Source organism: Heterocephalus glaber, unplaced genomic scaffold, assembly GCF_053883595.1.
Source record: "Heterocephalus glaber isolate CG9 unplaced genomic scaffold, H.glaber_assembly_v1.0 deba00000901, whole genome shotgun sequence".
In the NCBI taxonomy this organism is placed as follows: Eukaryota; Metazoa; Chordata; class Mammalia; order Rodentia; family Bathyergidae; genus Heterocephalus; species Heterocephalus glaber.
In genome coordinates, this window is record NW_028258171.1 from 13,054,485 (window position 1) to 13,072,318 (window position 17,834).

General features: G+C 40.4%; 2 protein-coding genes across 9 annotated transcripts in view; one reads left to right on the plus strand and one right to left on the minus strand.

Moving 5' to 3' along the window:
* Frmd6 (FERM domain containing 6) overlaps positions 1-17,834 on the plus strand; it is a 234,496-nt gene that overhangs the window by 141,681 nt on the left and 74,981 nt on the right. For 5 of the 8 annotated variants that reach the window (XM_087208091.1, XM_087208097.1, XM_004835541.4 and 2 more), the window contains exon 1: positions 15,160-15,292. The exons of 2 other annotated variants lie outside the window; for them this stretch is intronic. The gene's annotated coding sequence lies outside the window, so the exon portion shown is untranslated. Of the gene's footprint in view, positions 1-15,159; positions 15,293-15,465; positions 15,746-17,834 lie in introns of those variants that run through there. One more of the 8 variants, XM_087208094.1, reaches the window with a different exon arrangement.
* LOC147828836 (uncharacterized) lies at positions 3-15,975 on the minus strand. The gene has a single exon (XM_087208001.1). It carries the CDS (start codon positions 15,973-15,975, stop codon positions 14,698-14,700), a length of 1,278 nt encoding a protein of 425 aa, XP_087064127.1. The 3' UTR covers positions 3-14,697.

The following is a 17,834-nucleotide window of genomic DNA, read 5'->3' on the forward strand; positions in this document are numbered from 1 at the left end:
TCTCCCTCCAGCAAGATTTTTTGGTTGGGGAAGCTGAGTCACTGGCTGCCTCTGACTTATAATCTGTGCACCTCATCCAGACATCACAACCCAGTACGTGGTTGTCAAGAGCCCTCAAAGCAGTGATATAGGCATGTGAGATACTTGGAACATAGCAAAAAGCCCATTTATTGCCCAGATGTGCAGGTTGAGGCTGCAGATGCTAACTCAGAGATCAGCCATCTCATTAAACAAGTAAGTTCAGCATGGCTTTTTATTACTGATTAGTTCTGGTGTTTGCTGTTAGTAATACAAACACAGCTGCACATCTTTGAATTAAAAATGAGCAAGTGAATAATCATTTACCATAATTATAAGATAGTCATAAAATTAAACAAAAAGCAATGAAATGTTTTACAAATAAAATATTTTAAGGCAAGCAACACAAATAATAACTAATCAATTTCTAACGTGTACCAAGATATAAGTTCCTTAGAGAGAGTGGAACTACTCAGGTTTAGCATAATATAGTTATGTGTTATACTTCACATACTAAATGACTATCTACCTTCAGAAAGGACATTTTTATTTAAGTATCTTTTAAATGAATGGACTGATAGCCACCAAAATTCATTACTTACAGAATCCATGCTATTAACCCATATCATCTGTACTTTCAAAAATCCCTATTGTCATACTTTTGAAATGTTATGGAAGGTTTACAGAACTTACCTGAGCTCTGCCTGCAGTTCACATAGTCTGCATAAAGTGGAGAAGTGGAGTGCCACAATGATTAGCCATTACCTCAGCCATAACAGCCACTAAATATACATTTGTGAGCTCTTTTGGTTTTTCTACATTGACATGAATATAAAACTACATTGCATATATAATGACATTTTCAAACACTAAAATAATAGATAGCTTTTTTTTTTTTTTTTTTTTTTTGGTACCAGGTATCAAACTCAGGTCCTTGCACTTTCCCTGCAGGCAGCAAAACCACTGAGCTAAATCCCTGGCCCTAGATAGCTATTTTTTAAGGTGCTTATCTGTTACCACCTAAACTCATGTGGCATACCACAAATAGTGCTCTTACTACATCCTGGGATGCCTTAATCTAATTTAGGAATGACAAGAATAAATATATCAGATTCTTTGTTAATAAGGAAGAAAGAGAAAATAATTATTCCTCAAGGGAAAGAACTACGCTGTAATTATGTCTGCATGACCTGTACCTAGCACAGTGTCTAAAACATATTAGGCATGCAATGCATATCTGTTGGAATAAATGAATGAATGCTTATCATATTTTGGAATTATCTCTATCCCCTATTCCCAAAACCAATTATTTGTCAAGGTAAAGGCTTTAATCAAAGCTCTTAGTTCATGAAAATTAAATTGCTGGGCTTGGCCCCTTTTGTAAGAAATGTAAAACTCATGAAATTCAAATACTCTTGGGAAATCCAAACATATTTTCATTTACCAATGTCTACTTAAAAAGGCAAAAAGAAAAAAGCAAATAAATTGACAAAAATACATGAATATTAGCTTTTCATATTTTTAAAACACTAGAAAAGAAAATGGGAAGCTGCCTCTCATGAATCTGGAAGCACCTTAGTAAAGCTGAATGAATGCACTCAGAAAGAACAGACTTGTATCCTGGTCTGCCACTAGCTAGGGGTGTGTAACCCGGTAAAGTCACTGCATTGCTCTGAGCCTCAGCTTTTCATCTATAAAATGAAAATTATCATCATAATCACTTAAATATGTAGATTAAAATATCTATAAGTTTCCTTTCAGCTGTAAAATACAGAAGCTATTTTCCAATTTTCCTGTTCCCACAGCTTACTAATCAGTGCTTGGTGTTAAAGCTCCTACTTCATCACCAGTATAGAGCAGGTGGAGCCTGACATGGCCCTGATCTTGGGCCCAGTGTCATTGTGAGCGACATGAGCCTCGGTACAGGCAAACCTAGCTATTTGGCATATCAGTACAAGTTCTTGGTTGTCTAATTTTTTAAAAAGTATGTTTAGAAAACAATTTAAATGCTCTCATTTCCTTTAATGTTTTAAATGCATTTTACCATGCGGCGGTGTAGCTTTTAAGAACACAGTCTGGGCAGTCAGATTGTTTAGGTTTTAATCTGGCTTTAAAAATCAGGACAGCTTTAAAAATTGTGCCTCAGTTACTTCATCTTTTTAAAAAGGGGTTAATTTTTTTAAAGAACTTCCCTGCTTCAAAAAGATTTGTTGAGCAGCACAAGAATTAAATGAAAAAATACTTCCAAACCACTTGAGTAATCACTCACAAAAGCAGCTATATTGAGCTCTTGCATATATATATTCTTTATCTAGGAAGACATTCCTATTTTCCTGCTAAAAACATCATAAAAGCCATTCTTTTGGGGTGACTTGTGTTGAAAATGGCTCAGGAGGTCCATGTGTTGGCTAGCATCCTTTTGTGAGCTGGATAATGCCCATGATTAAAAAACTAGAAAGTGCTGTTTATTATATGTAAGGTCCAGTGTGAGGATAAAATCTAGAGGGAAAAGACAAGAATGTGGGCTGTGATGCCAGAAGTTCTCTCAGTGCTGCGACACACAATGCTCATTTCCTGTGAGTCTACGATGATGTCCCCACTCAGGCACCTTGAGAGTGATGGCCTACAGGGATAGTAGAGAGCCCCTTTCTACAAGGCTGGGAAAGGAAAGTCAGACAGAGGCAGCTGTAGAGGAAAAAGAACAACAAAAAAAAGAAATTCACCTGGCACCATCTCTCACAATAATAAACATTTTAATAGTAATTATACTTCACAATTAAGATTAATTTTTTTATTAAAATAATTGGCCAGCAATTCTATTTGTATATATCTCACATTGAAAGGAAAAAATAAGTTTAAATAAAAACCAGTACATTAAAATCTGGTTTTACTCTGTAATTAACTGATGTACTCCCATTTAATATATATGAAGTATGATCAAAATACAGTCAATGTTAAATTCTTAAAAAGTATCACAGGGGCCGGGGATTTAGCTCAGTGGTTTTGCTGCCTGCTGCACAAGCGCAAGGACCCGAGTTCAATCCCCGCTACCAAAAAAAAAAAAGGTATTACAGTGAAGACACATTGCCATTAATCACTCTCAAAAAACTCCCCCTTGATTCAAACATGCTCATCCCACCATTCTCGCCACTTTTTGCAGCAGCTCTGGAAGTCCTCTTTCATGAATGTCTTTAGTTGTGCTATTGTGGCTGCCTCGATGTCCTGAATAGATTGAAAATGTTTGCCTTTCCACGGTCACTTTGACTTTAGGGAAAAGCCAGCAGTCACACAGTGCCAGGTCCAGTGGACAAGGTAGATGAGAAGACACAGTAATGTTTTTATGAATCTTTTTATCGTATGGCATCCAACAGCAGCATTCACTGTGTTTTTGATCATACAACATGAAGACACTTTTAGGGGGAGTATTCTGAGGAGGATTTATGGCAATGTGTATTTTACCAAAATAATTTAATTTAACCACTTGCCAGTCCAATTATTTAAATACACGATTTGCATATTTTGTTAATTTTTATAACAAAATTGCATATTTTCTTAATTTTCATAATATAGCAGGAAATACAAAAATGACAATTTCATCAAGTTTATTCAATACAAGAATCAACTGGTTGAAACGACACCTGCCTGAGGATTGCTGAGGATAGTCAGTACATAAATGCGCTGTCCGGGTGATGCTGGGGTAAACTGTTGAGTGGTTAAACATTCATTGTATGTTTTGATCGTGCTTTGTAAATGAAGGATATTAAATACATGTCATATGTAATTCCTTTATTTTAGGAAATATATATTATATGTACATATTTTAAATAGTAACAGGAGTGATATCACTGGCTAGAAATAGTGACTGAGAAAAAACTGACCTAATGGCACGTTATGAGCCTACAACTGTACAGTTAACAACAACATTTTGCTGCTACACACACTTCCAGTGCAGGGCATCCAAAAGCAAATTAAAAGGAATAGAGAACCAGGAAAACAATTTTCCCTACTGATTGGCAGGAGAAATCACAAAACTAAAGGGATGTCATCTTGAAGTAGGAATTACAAAAAATAAAGGCTAAATTCACAAGTTAATGCCTTTACATTTTCATGAATGTAATCCATAAATCCAACTAAAAAGTATTTTTAAGAACCATCCTAATTGGACTCATCTTTCCCCAAATCCCTCAAAAGTAGCTGTAGTTTTAGTAGTTGTAGTTTTAGTAGCTGTCCTTTCTTGAACTTTGAGGACATTTATTTGTGAGTTCTCTGAGATGCTGAGAATAATAGGGATAGCTTTGATCTAAGAAACAGTTTGCCAGATTCTCTCCATGGGTAAGGAGGGCAGTGAGACTGGACCACAAGGACATCCTTCCTCCACTCCTGGGAGTCTTGGTGCGGGGCGGTTCTGCATTGTTTTCATTCTTGCTCTGGAAGCCACAGCTGACACGAGTCTTGTGACTTGCGGGGTTTTATAACCTGGCTCCTGCAGTGAAGTACAAAACCTCTGCGACAAAGACAAAGACAGCTCCAGGGACTGCCGGTTTCCCCCTTGAACTGGCAAACTTTCTCCTTTGTACTATGTGTATGGCTCAAATGAAGTAATTGGAAACTTGAAAGAAAAAAACTAAGACTGAGTGGCACATAGAATGCAGAGGCATGTAGCAACTTAGCTGAGAGCTTTTGTCATCCCTCCTTTAGTCTGATCAGTTTGAGACACAGGCAAACTTAAGCTGTTGGAGTGGAAGCCAAGTCATCAAGCACTGCCCTGTTGGCTCCTGCTTGCCAAACCACCTCACATAATTCTTTGTAATGATCTTTTAATAGCCCTACCCACCAGAAATGGGCTGAGAATCTTGTCCCCAGCCCTTCCTGTCCCATATACATATCTGGGTTTGAATCAGCTTGAGTGGGCACATATCTTGGGTACTTCCCTTACATTTCAGATGCATAGTTTCCTCTGCCAATGAAGTGGATGCCCCAGTGGGAGTCCTTTTATTTATAAGTAAAAACTGGGTGTTTACATGTTTTAATAGGACCGTTTTCTTTTTAAAATATTATTTAGAAATTCAACTATTGGCTTTGGGCAACTTGTCTGTACCCTGGTTCCCTTATTTGTTAAACATGAATTATGAGAGTACCTATCTTATATGGTTGTGGTTATGATTTAATGAGATAATAAACTTAAACTTGGTACAGTACCCAAAACACAATATATGATCGATAATCAACTTATAATATTAAATGTACTGCATTCCTGAAACAACCATTAAATTTGTCATTCATTGAATAAAATATGCCATTTTGTATTTACCTAGAAGTGTCACCTTTCAAAGTCATGGATGGGTCAGTGTAGTGGGGATGAAATATATCCCCATGTATATAAAATATGTGGATGTTCATTAGGCAAGATCAAAAGAGCAAAGCTATGAAATGGGAGGTAGAAATTGGGATCATGTATATTATATTCAGTCTTTATTCCGTGTTTTCAGAGCTGCTCTCCAACATATTTATGGAAATGTAAATTAAGACTATGATTCATTTATACACAATTAGATTGATGTAGCAGTTTCTGGGTACTAAATGGAATTATGTTATTTAGCAAAAGTGGGAGTTTCTATTGCTTTACTTTAGTTGAATGGCCTCTTTTTAACTAAATTAATAATCAGTTTTAGTTATTCTCTTCACATCACAGGAAATAAAAAATAGACAACCTTTCTCCAATTTGAATTGGATGTGCTGACGTCAATGTCCTTATTGTGATAAAAAGATTACTAATCACATCATAACACACTCCTCTTTCCCCACATGTTTTTCCCCATTGGAAGAGGGTGGTAGAATTCTAGTACCTGAAGTATTTGGCAGCTCCAAATTAAACATTTCAAAATCTGGCCTCTACATCTAAAATTTGCTTTAGCATAATCCTCAGCAGGGCAGCTCCCCATATGGCCATGAATGGGTGTCAGAATTACTTGGAGTTTGTTACTGTGATTTTAAGACTCTCAGCCCTGTCACCAGTTCTTAAATGGTTCTGATAAGAGCCAGATTTGGAAACTACTGTCTAAAAGAAATGAGATAATAAGTCTAAGTGGCAATCAGGCAATATTTGAAAAAGGTAATTAATGATCTAATCTTTTGTAGATTTTATAGTGATATTTTTAGAGCTATTTGGTGGTTTTGCTTTCATGCAAATGTCAATATATTTGAACACAAATGCCAGGGATATGATTAACAATGAAAGTACAGAGATAAGAAAGTGGCAATACACAATATGAATGTGATCAATATAATTTATGGTAATAATTTTTGATAATCCTAATCATTTCAAGGTTTAATTTTACATATTTGGCAGTATTTGTTTAAAACATAGTTTAATCTATTAAATACATTTTTACTAAGCCACTTAAAAATAAAACAGCATCAAAGTATGCTATATACATGTATGAATATGCCAAAATGAAACACACTAGTGTGTATTACTAATATGCACTAGTTAAAAAATAAAATACAGAAAATTAGGTAATTGTAACTATTATCCATTGTAAGAGCTAATTTCCACTCATTTTTGGTTAAATTTTAGAGTTTTTTCTTTGTTAACATACTTCTAATTTTAGTTCAATAATTTAATTCTTCATTGCTATTAACAAGTGAAAAACTTTCCAAATCTTTTCTTCTTTGGATTAATTATTATTTAATAGAGACTAAGATAAATCTTGTCCTACCTCTACTGACAAAGATGTGTTCTACCATAGTAGAAATTTTAGTCAGAGGTAGAAGTTTTACCAATGCAAAAAGCAAAAACTTTGTCAGATAAAAATAACTATCCTATTTACCTTTTCCCCTTAAAATCACCACATGCTAAAAAAATAAAAGCAACATAAGAAGACATAAAATGTATATTGAGCATCTTGGGGCTGAGGAAAGACCTGAGTAAAATGTGGGGAAACATAGAGGCAGAAAAAAATATAATTTCTAAATTTCTAGAAGTTATGTCTTATGCAGGTATGCATTTATTCAACACTCATTGGTATCTAAAAAAAAATTGAGCCCAAATATGGACAGATCAGTCCGGAGGTCCCCAAAACATGATCCTTCGCCCCCAGTGACTTTGTAACAGGTGCTTGACAGCTCAGCTGGCATCATCAGAAGGATCCTGCCCACCATGACTCATGAGAAACTGAATATGTTTTACATCAGTAGTTCTTAAACTAGGGCAATGATTCTTCATTGTGGGGGCTGCATTGTAGTAGATTTCACAGCACTAGTCTCTATCCACTAGATGAAGTGCCTAGAGCACTGACATTCTCTCCTTCACAAAGTTACAACCCAAAATACCTCTAGACACTAATGTTCTCCAGGGGCAAAACCTATCTCTGCTTGAGGACCACTAGAAGTATCAAAGTATGGGTGTGAGGATTCCTCTGCATCACAAATAGCTCCCATCTTCTGATGCTACAGTTGCTGTAATAAATTCCTGTACCTGTCTTTCACACAACAATAAATTAAAAAGCTTAAACTAAACTGGGTATGGTGGCACATGCCTATAATCCCAGCACTCAGGAAACAGGAGGATAGCAAGTTTGAAGCCATCCTGGGCTATGTGGCAATACCCTGCCTCAAACAAACAAATCAACAAATAAATAAATAGCAAGTAAACAAAAGGCTAAAGGAGTTAACTAATGAATGATGGAGGCAGCCTTGGAAGAGCTAGGAGAGCTGGGGATACAGAGCTTTGGTAGCAGACTGACTGAGTAGAGCCAGGAGAGCTTGGTCTGAAAAAAAGATAAGGAAAGTCTGGAAGTGGAGAGGACTGAAGCTCCACGAGGAAATGCCTGACTTAGTCTGCCCTGAAGGCCAGACACTTCAGGACAAAGAGCTTGGGCACCACTGTGTATTTCCTGTAAGGCCTTGGGCATCTGTAACCCAAGGCTAATGATGGGGCTCTTTCAAAGAGCTGTTGGGAGGATTCCACAAGGTCACGAGGACAAGCCTCCTTGGAGTGACCAGCTCAGGAAGGCGAGGTTGATTCTTGATGTGAGTGGAGCAAGCCAGCTGGAGCTGTAAACATCTGAACAGCACTGTGGTGACAAGAAAGCCAGCCAGAGAGGGCTGAATAAGAAGTTGGCCCTGCATCTGTGAGACCACTGATGGAACTGTTGTCTTGGTGATGCGCCTGACTAATGAGCTCATTTATTCCATGTTCTTTTGGCTTCCTCAGTGACTTTAAAAGGGATGATTGTGCTGACCTGGATTTTGAGATTTTTTAAGAAAGCCGGATTAGAAGGTCAAAAGGATCAGAACATAAGACTACCCCAGGGATTAAACTGTAAGGGAAAGAAGTAAAGGTGGATAATAAACTGAGAGAAAAACTGAGGAAAAGGTCTGGGGACTGACAGTCTCCAGGTGAAAAGCAGGACTAGTGGGAGGGAAGGGTGGGACATGGTGGACGGAGGGGTTTCCAGGAAAGGTTCAGAGGTAGCGAAGCTCCTGCTGACACAAAAGCCAGCTGAACTTCGCATGGAGGTGGGGACATGAAGAGAGCAGAGGCAGGGCTGCCACTTCCCCTTGCTGCACTCAAGCCACTGTGTACCCAAGGGAGTCTCATGAAAATGCTTTGCTGGCAAGGAATTCAATAGTTAACAACCACTCTAGTAAAATACATTTAACAGACTTCTTAATTATGTGGAAAGACTGTAGGATGAGAAGTTAAAAGCAGACAAATAAAATCTACAAGGAACATACAGTGGTACCTCAGTTCACAAACGCTTTTGTTTGTGAACAACTTGGTTTGCAAACAGAAGCATTTGGCAAGATTTTGTTTTTGTTTGCAACCTGCATTGGGTGACAAACATGACGGACCATGGCCATCTTTCCCACACAAACTCAAACGTGGCCATCTTTTCCAAAATTATGGAACAAACTAAGTTCATGAACCGAGGTACCACTCTATTTATCATTATATCATGTAGTTACACTTGAAAAAATAAAGTGTCACCCTCAAATCAAAAGTCTTCTTAAAGGACAGATTCTTTCTCATCAATACCAGGGACATCTGTCCAAGAAGCATTTCAAGAAATGTTAATCTTTGCCTGTGCTCATCTAAGTGTGTTTCTCTTTTCCCTAACCCATCTTCACCATACAAAGGCACACATATACACGCTCTCTCCTTACATATAATTTATGAAATTCATTCATTCAGCAAATACATGCGAGACACTGTTCCAGACACTAGGACCACAGAACTTAAAGAGATTAGCTTTGTGCTCAAATGAAACTTAAATTCTAAAAGGAGAGACAATTGATAAACAAGAGAGCACAGTGATAAATAATTTCAGTAATTTCACATAGTGAAGTGCTATGAAAAAAACAAAGTGCATGTGATAATTTATACTTACCTGTATTTTTAGTCTGGATTATACTTAAAATTATCATAGATTAGGTATGTATTTCCATTATCCTTTAAGAAATTTGGGCACAAATGACAAAAATTATTAACCCACTTCAGACTATGGGCAGAACAGAAAATTCACTAATTTGTTGATCTCTTTTTCTGTTCAAGAAACCACGTAGAACATCTCGCTTAATTATACATAAATCACAAATATATAATAAAGTTTTTAAGAGAGAACATATTCACGAAGTACCCACCCCCTCCCCCCAAAAAAGTCTTACCTTCAATGCTACATCTAGTTAAGAATGCTATTTAGTACTTTTTGTCTTCATGCCTAATAAAACTAAACATCAGGAACTGTTTTTTGCTTGTTTTTCTTTTTTGGAACAATCTCCTAATCTACGATTTCTACTTCAAACTCTCTGGTCTACTTACCACTGTTTTTTCCTTGAAGAACTGAATAATAAGAAATCATTTAGGCTAAGAGAATGATTTATTAGGTTACTCTTCAAACAGAAAAATCTAACCATTACCTTACCTATAGAAGACTTGGATTTTTTGGCATTTGGTTCCATAGCAAGTTAAACAAGAGTAACTGTGTACAAATTTTGTTTTTCTTTTACAGGTGAGAAGAAAATAGGAATCTAATGTAGGTTACTCCAAATAGTTTCTTGTTTTCATCAAGTTAGTGTAACTAGCACATCAGGGCTTTGTTTTATAACCCAAATCCCAGATGGTAGAGTTTGTTGGAAGTCTTAACCAACACAGGGACCTTGAGCTTAGTGAACCATAGTTAGGACATATTAGTTCCAGTTTTACTCATCATTCTTTTTTTAAACAAAGAAACAAGTTTAAAAGCGTGTTTGTAACGATTACAACCTACTTAAGGTAACTAGGTAGCACAGAATGGACAGACTCCAGGAGTCTCTTCACAAATGGAACTGTTGTTGGTATTAGGTAGAGAGCCAGGAATTCCCAGCTGGAAAGGCATGTTCTTGAGTTCTGAAAGACGAATGTTCCCATTCCCCACTGTTCTAGGCTCAGAACTTCTCAGTCACAATCAGTAAGATGGCAGAAAACGCTGAGGACAAGTCCAATGTTCCACCACTTTCCTATGTTATCATTTGTGTTTGAAAGTAGCTCTTCCTAGAAGACTATCTCTGATAAAAATAATCAAAGCATGCCTGAGGTGTAACTCAGAGTAACCAGTGTGTTGTCAGGTTCCTGCTTCTTTCCCTCTCTCATCTCTCTCCCAATTGGAGCGGAGGGAATTGCTTCCCAGCTCTGGGATGGATATCTTTTCTTTCAGCTTTTCAGAGAGAAATCAAGAAATCAGAGCTGAAGACTACTCTAGGGCCTTTGAGACCACTGTAGAAATACAAATGGCATACATTAGGAAGTTTTATGTAGTAGAAAATCTACCCTTCGTCTTGCACTTCTACTAGACATTTTTCTGTACTAGAGTCCTTCTCCCAGCCTCAGTCTTCTGCATAACGTACAGCTGCATGCACAGAGCAGCAGTCCCAGTCCCAGTCCCAGATGGAATTGCTCAACCATATTTTAGTTAGCAGCAGTATCCTCAGCTCACACTGCCTCTGCTACTGTGCCTTCCAACTCCGATTCTCAAGTGCAGTTGTCTCTGCTGGGTTGCCCTACTGCACTTTGTGCTTCTGACATCTTTGCTAGAATGAAAGGCTGGGCCCACCTCTCCTAGCCTCAGCAAAGCTTTCATTTGCCCTTGAAGAACTGGAGAGAGTATGATGTGTTATGGTGAAACTAAAACTATATAGAATGGAAGCAAAAGTAACTCTTCAGATATGTGTCCTGTAAACTTTTACACGCTATATAAAATCAAACTTTGTCCCTGGACAGTCAAACTGTCTTACTTTCAGATATGTTCTCGACAGTCAATGAACAAGAGAACAGAATTTAATCTTTTCAATTTTGTATCTGTAAATTGGGGAAAGGTGAATCTTCCTGAGTTAGACTGCTACATAATATTAGCACCTGTGCTGTGCTGCTTCTGCAAAATAATTACAACTACTCCTCCACTTACACCCGAGTTACAATCCAACAAAGCCTTTCTAAGTTGGAAATACTGTAAATTGAAGATGCATTTAATACACTTAACTTACTGAGCACCAAACCTCAGCTTGATCTACCTTAGCTGGACAAAATCACCTAACATAAAGCCTCTTTTATATTAAAGTGTTGAATATCTCATGTAAGTTGCAGTACATATAGTATGTAAGTCATGTATAGTTAAAGTATGCTACAGGGCAGTAATGGCAAATATTTTAAAAGACTGAGTGCCCAACCTACAACCCCAAACCCACTTATTTATCGCAAAGTGCCAGCACTGTAATTTAACCTGAATACTGAGGTTTTAGTTTAGAAAAAACAACTCAAACACTTGGCTCCCATGCCGACAGAGAGGGCTGTGTGTGCCTGCTGCGGCACAGGTTTGCCACCACTGCTGTAGGGTGTTACTGCTCAGCACCGAGAGAGAGTATGTTAGGCATTATCACCAGCCCAGGAAAAGATCAAAATTCAGAATTTGAAGTGCAGTTGCTATTGAATGTGGATCACTTTTGTACCATGGTAAAGTCAAAAAGTTCATAGTCAAACCATCATAAATTGGGGACTATCCACATTTGTATCTGTTAGGTGCTCTTGATCATTAGGTAGTTGGCTTAAATAACTGAAGATCATTTTGCTGGACTTGTTCACTAAATTCTTTTGGTGTTTTTATTTTACAGAACACATTAATAGCTGAAAATAATGACATTTTTAATGTTAGGCAGTGAAAAGCAGGGCTAGAGCACTACTCTACATAAGTTCCACGAGTGATTATTTTGTCTTTTTTCAGCTACATGGGCATTTAAAACTGTAGAGTGGAATGTAATTAAATTTATTTTGGTTGTTTAAAATGCATTTTATTTTCTCAAATGAATCTCAGTAATTACCAAAAAGAAAAATGAACCTAATTTCTTTATTATGACCTTCAGCCAGAATGATGAACAGTATTTAATTTTGAAAAAGTATTCTTTAAAAGCCAGTACTTCAAATTACTGAGTTGTTAGACTAGACCTTTTATTTCAGCATTAAAACATACTCTGAATCCCCAAAAACCCTGAATTATATGAGATAAAATACCTTTTTTTCTCCTTGTATACTGAACTAATCTTGTCAATATTTCTTGTAAAGAAATGTAAATTATAGTAGTTCCTATGTCTTGTTTTCTATGTAATTGTTTTCCTTACCTCAAAATGCATAAATGTCACCCACCAATGCTTAGGCCTTTTTCATCACAAAGGTAAGATACGTGGACATCCTACTTTCCAAGGATGCTTCTCTGTGCTGCTTCATTCTGTGCTCTTTACCTGAGATACTTTAGTCCCTAACTCCAGATATGTCTACACTTAAAAGTACCTGCCTGGGATGCAGGCATCACTAGTTTTTGAAAGTCCCTGGGTGACTCCAATATGGTGACACATTTGAGAGTAACTGCAGTGAACTTGTTGCTAGGCAAACTTCTGCTCATCCATCCCATCTCCAGTCACAGGGGATGCTGGATAACCTCCCCGACTGGCTCAGGCTTTTCTGTCCCTGCTCCTGCGTATCTCTACCATAGCAGGCAGTAAAGATGTTTCAACTGTTTATTTTTGTCCTTATTCCCCCAATCTACTATAAGATTCAGGAGTATTTTTATCCTTGAATCCCAGTGTCTAACCCTGTAAACACTGTATTGTATGGAAATACTCAATACATCCATGGAAGGAATAACTTCTTCCTAAGAAAGGCAAAAATACAAAGTGCCTTGGAAGGAATAATAATTTAAGATGTTGTTCTTAACATCTTAAATTAGAATATTCCTAACATCCTAATTTTAGCATGATGGTCTAGTGGTGGGCAATGCCCCATATTTAGAAAAACTTATCATACCACTGAAAATAAAACTATATCCCCACATCTAAAGCATAAAATATAACTGAAATAGGTATACAATTGCATTATTGTAATAAGCACAGAAAGACCTTTCTTGTGACAAGAAATATCTAAAACAACCTTTCTCGTCTCCTTTTCTATCTTTAGTGAAATGCTGTTTCCAAACTTTCAGAATCTTATATTAAAATTTGCAAAACTAACTTGAAAAGTATAAAGTACTTAGTACTTATAGTACTTAGTGAAAAATGTATTTGTCTTTTTCTTTTTTTTTTTTTGAGACAAGGTCTTGCTTCGTAAGCAAATTTATGCAATCCTCCTGCCTCAGCCTCCTGAGTACTGGGATTACAGGTATGCACTACCATGTCTAGTTTAAGTCTTATGCTTATTGTGAAATTTACTGTTAATATGATCATTATGATTCAGAAAATATTTACAGTGAGAAAGTGAGAAAGCAGTGTAAGCTTCCACTTTTAGATGCCTATATTGTAGTCCAGCAATATTTTAGTATATTAAGTACAAGTAATTTAAAAGGCAGCACTCAGGTTGCTGAGGCAGTAGGGTCACTGTAAGTTCCAGGGCAGCCTAAACTACACACTGAGTTCAAGACCAGCCTAAACTACACAATGAGACCCTGTCTCAAGAACAAAATAAAATAAAAGGCAGTAGATGAAATATACTTCTCGCTCTTCCTTCCATAATGGAATCATAGCTCTACGCCCCAAGAGTAAAGTCTCAAGAAACTGCTCAGCTTTATGAGAAATAAGCTCCGAGGTTATGATCAATTGTGAAAAGACAAAGATCACGTTCCTATTATCCTAATATTCAGTTCTAATGCCTTGGTCCCCAAAATATAAGAGCTGTGAGTGAGGTAACTATTTCAAGTGAGCTTCGGGGTAATGAACGCAAAATTGAATTTCTCTCGCTATGTAAACGAAGCATTCAGATAGCCGCGCTTTCAACCAAGAACAACTAACATTAGATATTTAAGTTCGGATCAAAAAAGGAGGGCCAGTAAAGCTGGCTCCTGTTAGCCTCATCCAGGTGCGGGGTCACGTCCTTTCCCGAGTCCCCTCTCCTCACCCAGCTGTCAAAGCCTGGCACCCGGAGGCTGCATCCACCTGGAGAACAGGAGGGGCCGAACTGGCCGCGAGACTCCGCCTCCTCCGGGCGCCCCTCCACCCCGCACCCCACCTGCGGGGGCGCCGCGGCCCCACAGGCGGGCAGGCGGGAGGGTGCGGCACCGGAGGATGGCGGAAGACAAGAAGTCACGAAGCTTCCCCTGCGGGGACCGCCTCCTCGCCGCGAGGCCTCCACTCTGCGGGTCCCGAATTAGTAAATCGAGGTTAAGGCCAAGCAGCCAGCCCCGGCCGCTCCACTCCGCCTGGTGGGCTAGCTTCAGGGAGAGCGAGATCGCGCGGCGGAGAGAAATACTGGGCCAGAGGGGGGAGGCCGACAGTGTCCTCCCGCCTGGCCCAGTCTCTGTCGCAGGGGAAAAGGCCTGCGTCGCCTTGGTTCACACAGTAACATCCATCAGAGGCCCGAACCCCTCTCCCCGACCTGAAAGGAGTGGCTCCCTCGGGGTCCTCCGGCCCCCGGCACACCGCACCCCCCCGCGCTGCGGGACGCTTGGTTGGGGCGGGGCTGGCCGAAGCTCCACGTGAGGCGGGGGGGCGGGGCGACGGGCTTCCGCGGCTCGGAGACGGTCGCCAAACCTCGCAGGCCGCGGGCGGGGCGCCGGGGGGCGGAACTCGTGGGCGGGCCGGGGCGGGCCCTCGGGGGCGGGCCGGGAGGCGGGGCGCGGCGCGGGGCGGGCCACGCGGGCTGTAGCGCTCTTCTGGCTCCCGGGCCGGGGGCTGAGAGGAGCGGGCAGCTTCGGCGCCGGCAGGAAGAGGGAGAGGCTGAACGACCTCGGACGCTGGTGCTCGGGATTTTCTCGAGGTACGAGCGGGAAGCCGGCGCCTGGGGCCTCCTCTGCGGGGCTCCGCGCCCGGCTGTCCGCGGTGCCCCCTGCCGGCCGGGCGGCGCGGGACGGGCTTCGGGAGGGCTGTAGAGTGGCGTGTCCGGGCGGAGGCTGTGCTCGCCGCTCCACGCCTTTCTTCTCCCGCTCGGCCCCGCGGCTCCGGGAGTCGGGCTCTGGGCGCGCCGGTCGCCTGCTGCGGGTCGGAGGACGCGGCCCCGGGCGGCTGTGCGGCGAGGCGGGAGGCCGGTGCCGCCGCTGCGGTCCCGCGCCGCGCTCTGTGGGCGCCCGCCTGTCGCGCGCCGTCCCTGGGACCCGCACCTGAGCCCCGCATTCCCGGCGCGGCCCTCCGAGGCCAGGCGGCCGGCTTCGAAAGGGACCCAGGCAGCGGCCACCCCGCGGCCCCCCGAAAGTGCCAGGCTGGCGGGCCCGAGGTGGGAGCCTCAGCGGGAGTTGGGGGGCGCGGCCTGCGGACTTGGGGTCCCGGGAGGCGCGGGCGGGCTGCCCTCCCGGGGGCGGGAGCTGTCAGGCGCGGACTGCTGGGGGCCCCCGGGGCGGTCCCCACCCCAGGGAGAGAGCGCACCTCGTGTCCCGGGACGGGAGACCTAATGGAGAGGCGCTTTCTTAAAGGCGTGGATAGACGAAGCGCTGTCAAAACAAGCATATTTTAAAGTTGAAAGCTGGCAGTTTTTTCAGGCCGTGCAGTTGTGTAGCTGATATCCAAAGAAATATTAGCTCTTTTAATCTTTTCCATCATATATATACATATGTGTATATATATATGTATATATATATGTGTGTGTATATATATGTATATATATGTATATATATGTGTGTGTATATATATGTATATATGTATGTATATGTATATATATGTGTGTGTGTGTGTGTGTATATATATATATATATAGCAACGAATCTGTTTTGCCAGTATTTCCCTCAGGAGCTATGCATTGCCCGCAGCGGGGAAGGAAAACTTAAGTAAGCGTTCTCAGGTTGGTTTGATTTCAAGCTCGTGCTCTCCTGCACTTCTAAATGTGGAAGAAAAGTTATCTCTTGTAGGATTTTCCATGCAGGATCCCTTTCCTTTTTCTCTGGAACCCGACGACCCGGTGATGTTAGTTTATTGGTTTTAGAAGCATCTATTTAAATGTAGTTTTTGCACGAAATACTCCCTGTTGCCACAGGGTGCAGTTTGGGGATTAGAAAATGCTATTGGAGAAAGCTGCTAGTGGCTTCATTTTCCAAGAATGTAAGTCATTTCCTTTCTGTGATTTCAGGGAGTTGATATTTCACAGCATCAAAACTTTGTGGGGAAAGTTTTCCGTAATTCATCTGTCATTAAATAGGCTTGTGACTGGGTTTTCTTTTTAAGAGCAGTGCATATATTTTGGCCCAGCAATTTTGAAGAGTAAGTTTTTTAGAATCTAGAGAATTATGAGAGTACTGTAGAAAGTGGTTTTAACAACCAAGACCTACAAATGGCCTGCAGGATGGAGAGTGGGGGAGGGGAGAAGACCCGAAAAAAACAGGAAAACAGATGCCTTCCCTGCTGTCTTCTGTAGTGAAAAACTTGCTGCGCTTCATCATTTTCCTTGGGTGTGGTTTTGGGAAATAAAAGTTTTATGTTAAAAATGAAAAGACTCCACAATTGTCAAACAATTGACATTTAAATGCTTTTTTTTAGTATGTTTGTAAACATATTGGATTCATATTTCATATTAAAGTAGAGCTTTGGTAGGGTTATTAGATGAAGAGGATCCCCCAGGGGATATCTCATATCACGTTATCTGCAGAGTATCTTCTCCAGAAAACAGACTGATGTAATATGAACTAATTCCCCTCTCCTTTGAATTGCTTGTAAGAATCCCTGGGATCTGACACTGAGGAGCTGTAGCAATAAGCAATTCGTGCAGTGCTCAAAACATTTTAAGGGAAAGGAAATCTTTACAACTCCTTTTTGGGGGATCATGGAGGGGGTTAAGATAAGAGCCTCAAGTATGCAATTTGAACTTGAAGGTTTGAAATGCCCCAGGCTTTACGAGAAAATGCCTGAAAACAACATAGACCCAGATAAAGACACTGCTTTTGAAAACAAAATGCCAATGTGCTAAGTAACAGTTTTGAGCTACAAGTTCCTTAAAAACTCTTTCAGCTGGGCTTGCTGAATTCGGGGGTGTTGTAAAGTTTTTTCTAATTGCTAGACCCCCCCCTCCCCGCCCCCGCCATGTTTAACTATGCTTATAAAGCTTTTGGCTTTCAGAACTTATGACATAATAGACTGTGTAGACTTTTGTGGCAGATGTTTGGAATGAAAGTTTCAAGCAGAATTGTTTTTGACTGAGCTGGCAGGTTTAGAGTTTAGTGTAAATGAGTCCTATCTCACAACTAACTTTGATAATGGGATTCTTTGTAGTTTTCAACTTGGATGTTGCACATTTTTTATTTCTAAAACTTTGAGTTTTTAGAAAAATCTGCAAACAATTATTTTATTACATGAAAGCCAGTACCAAGAAAAGATTA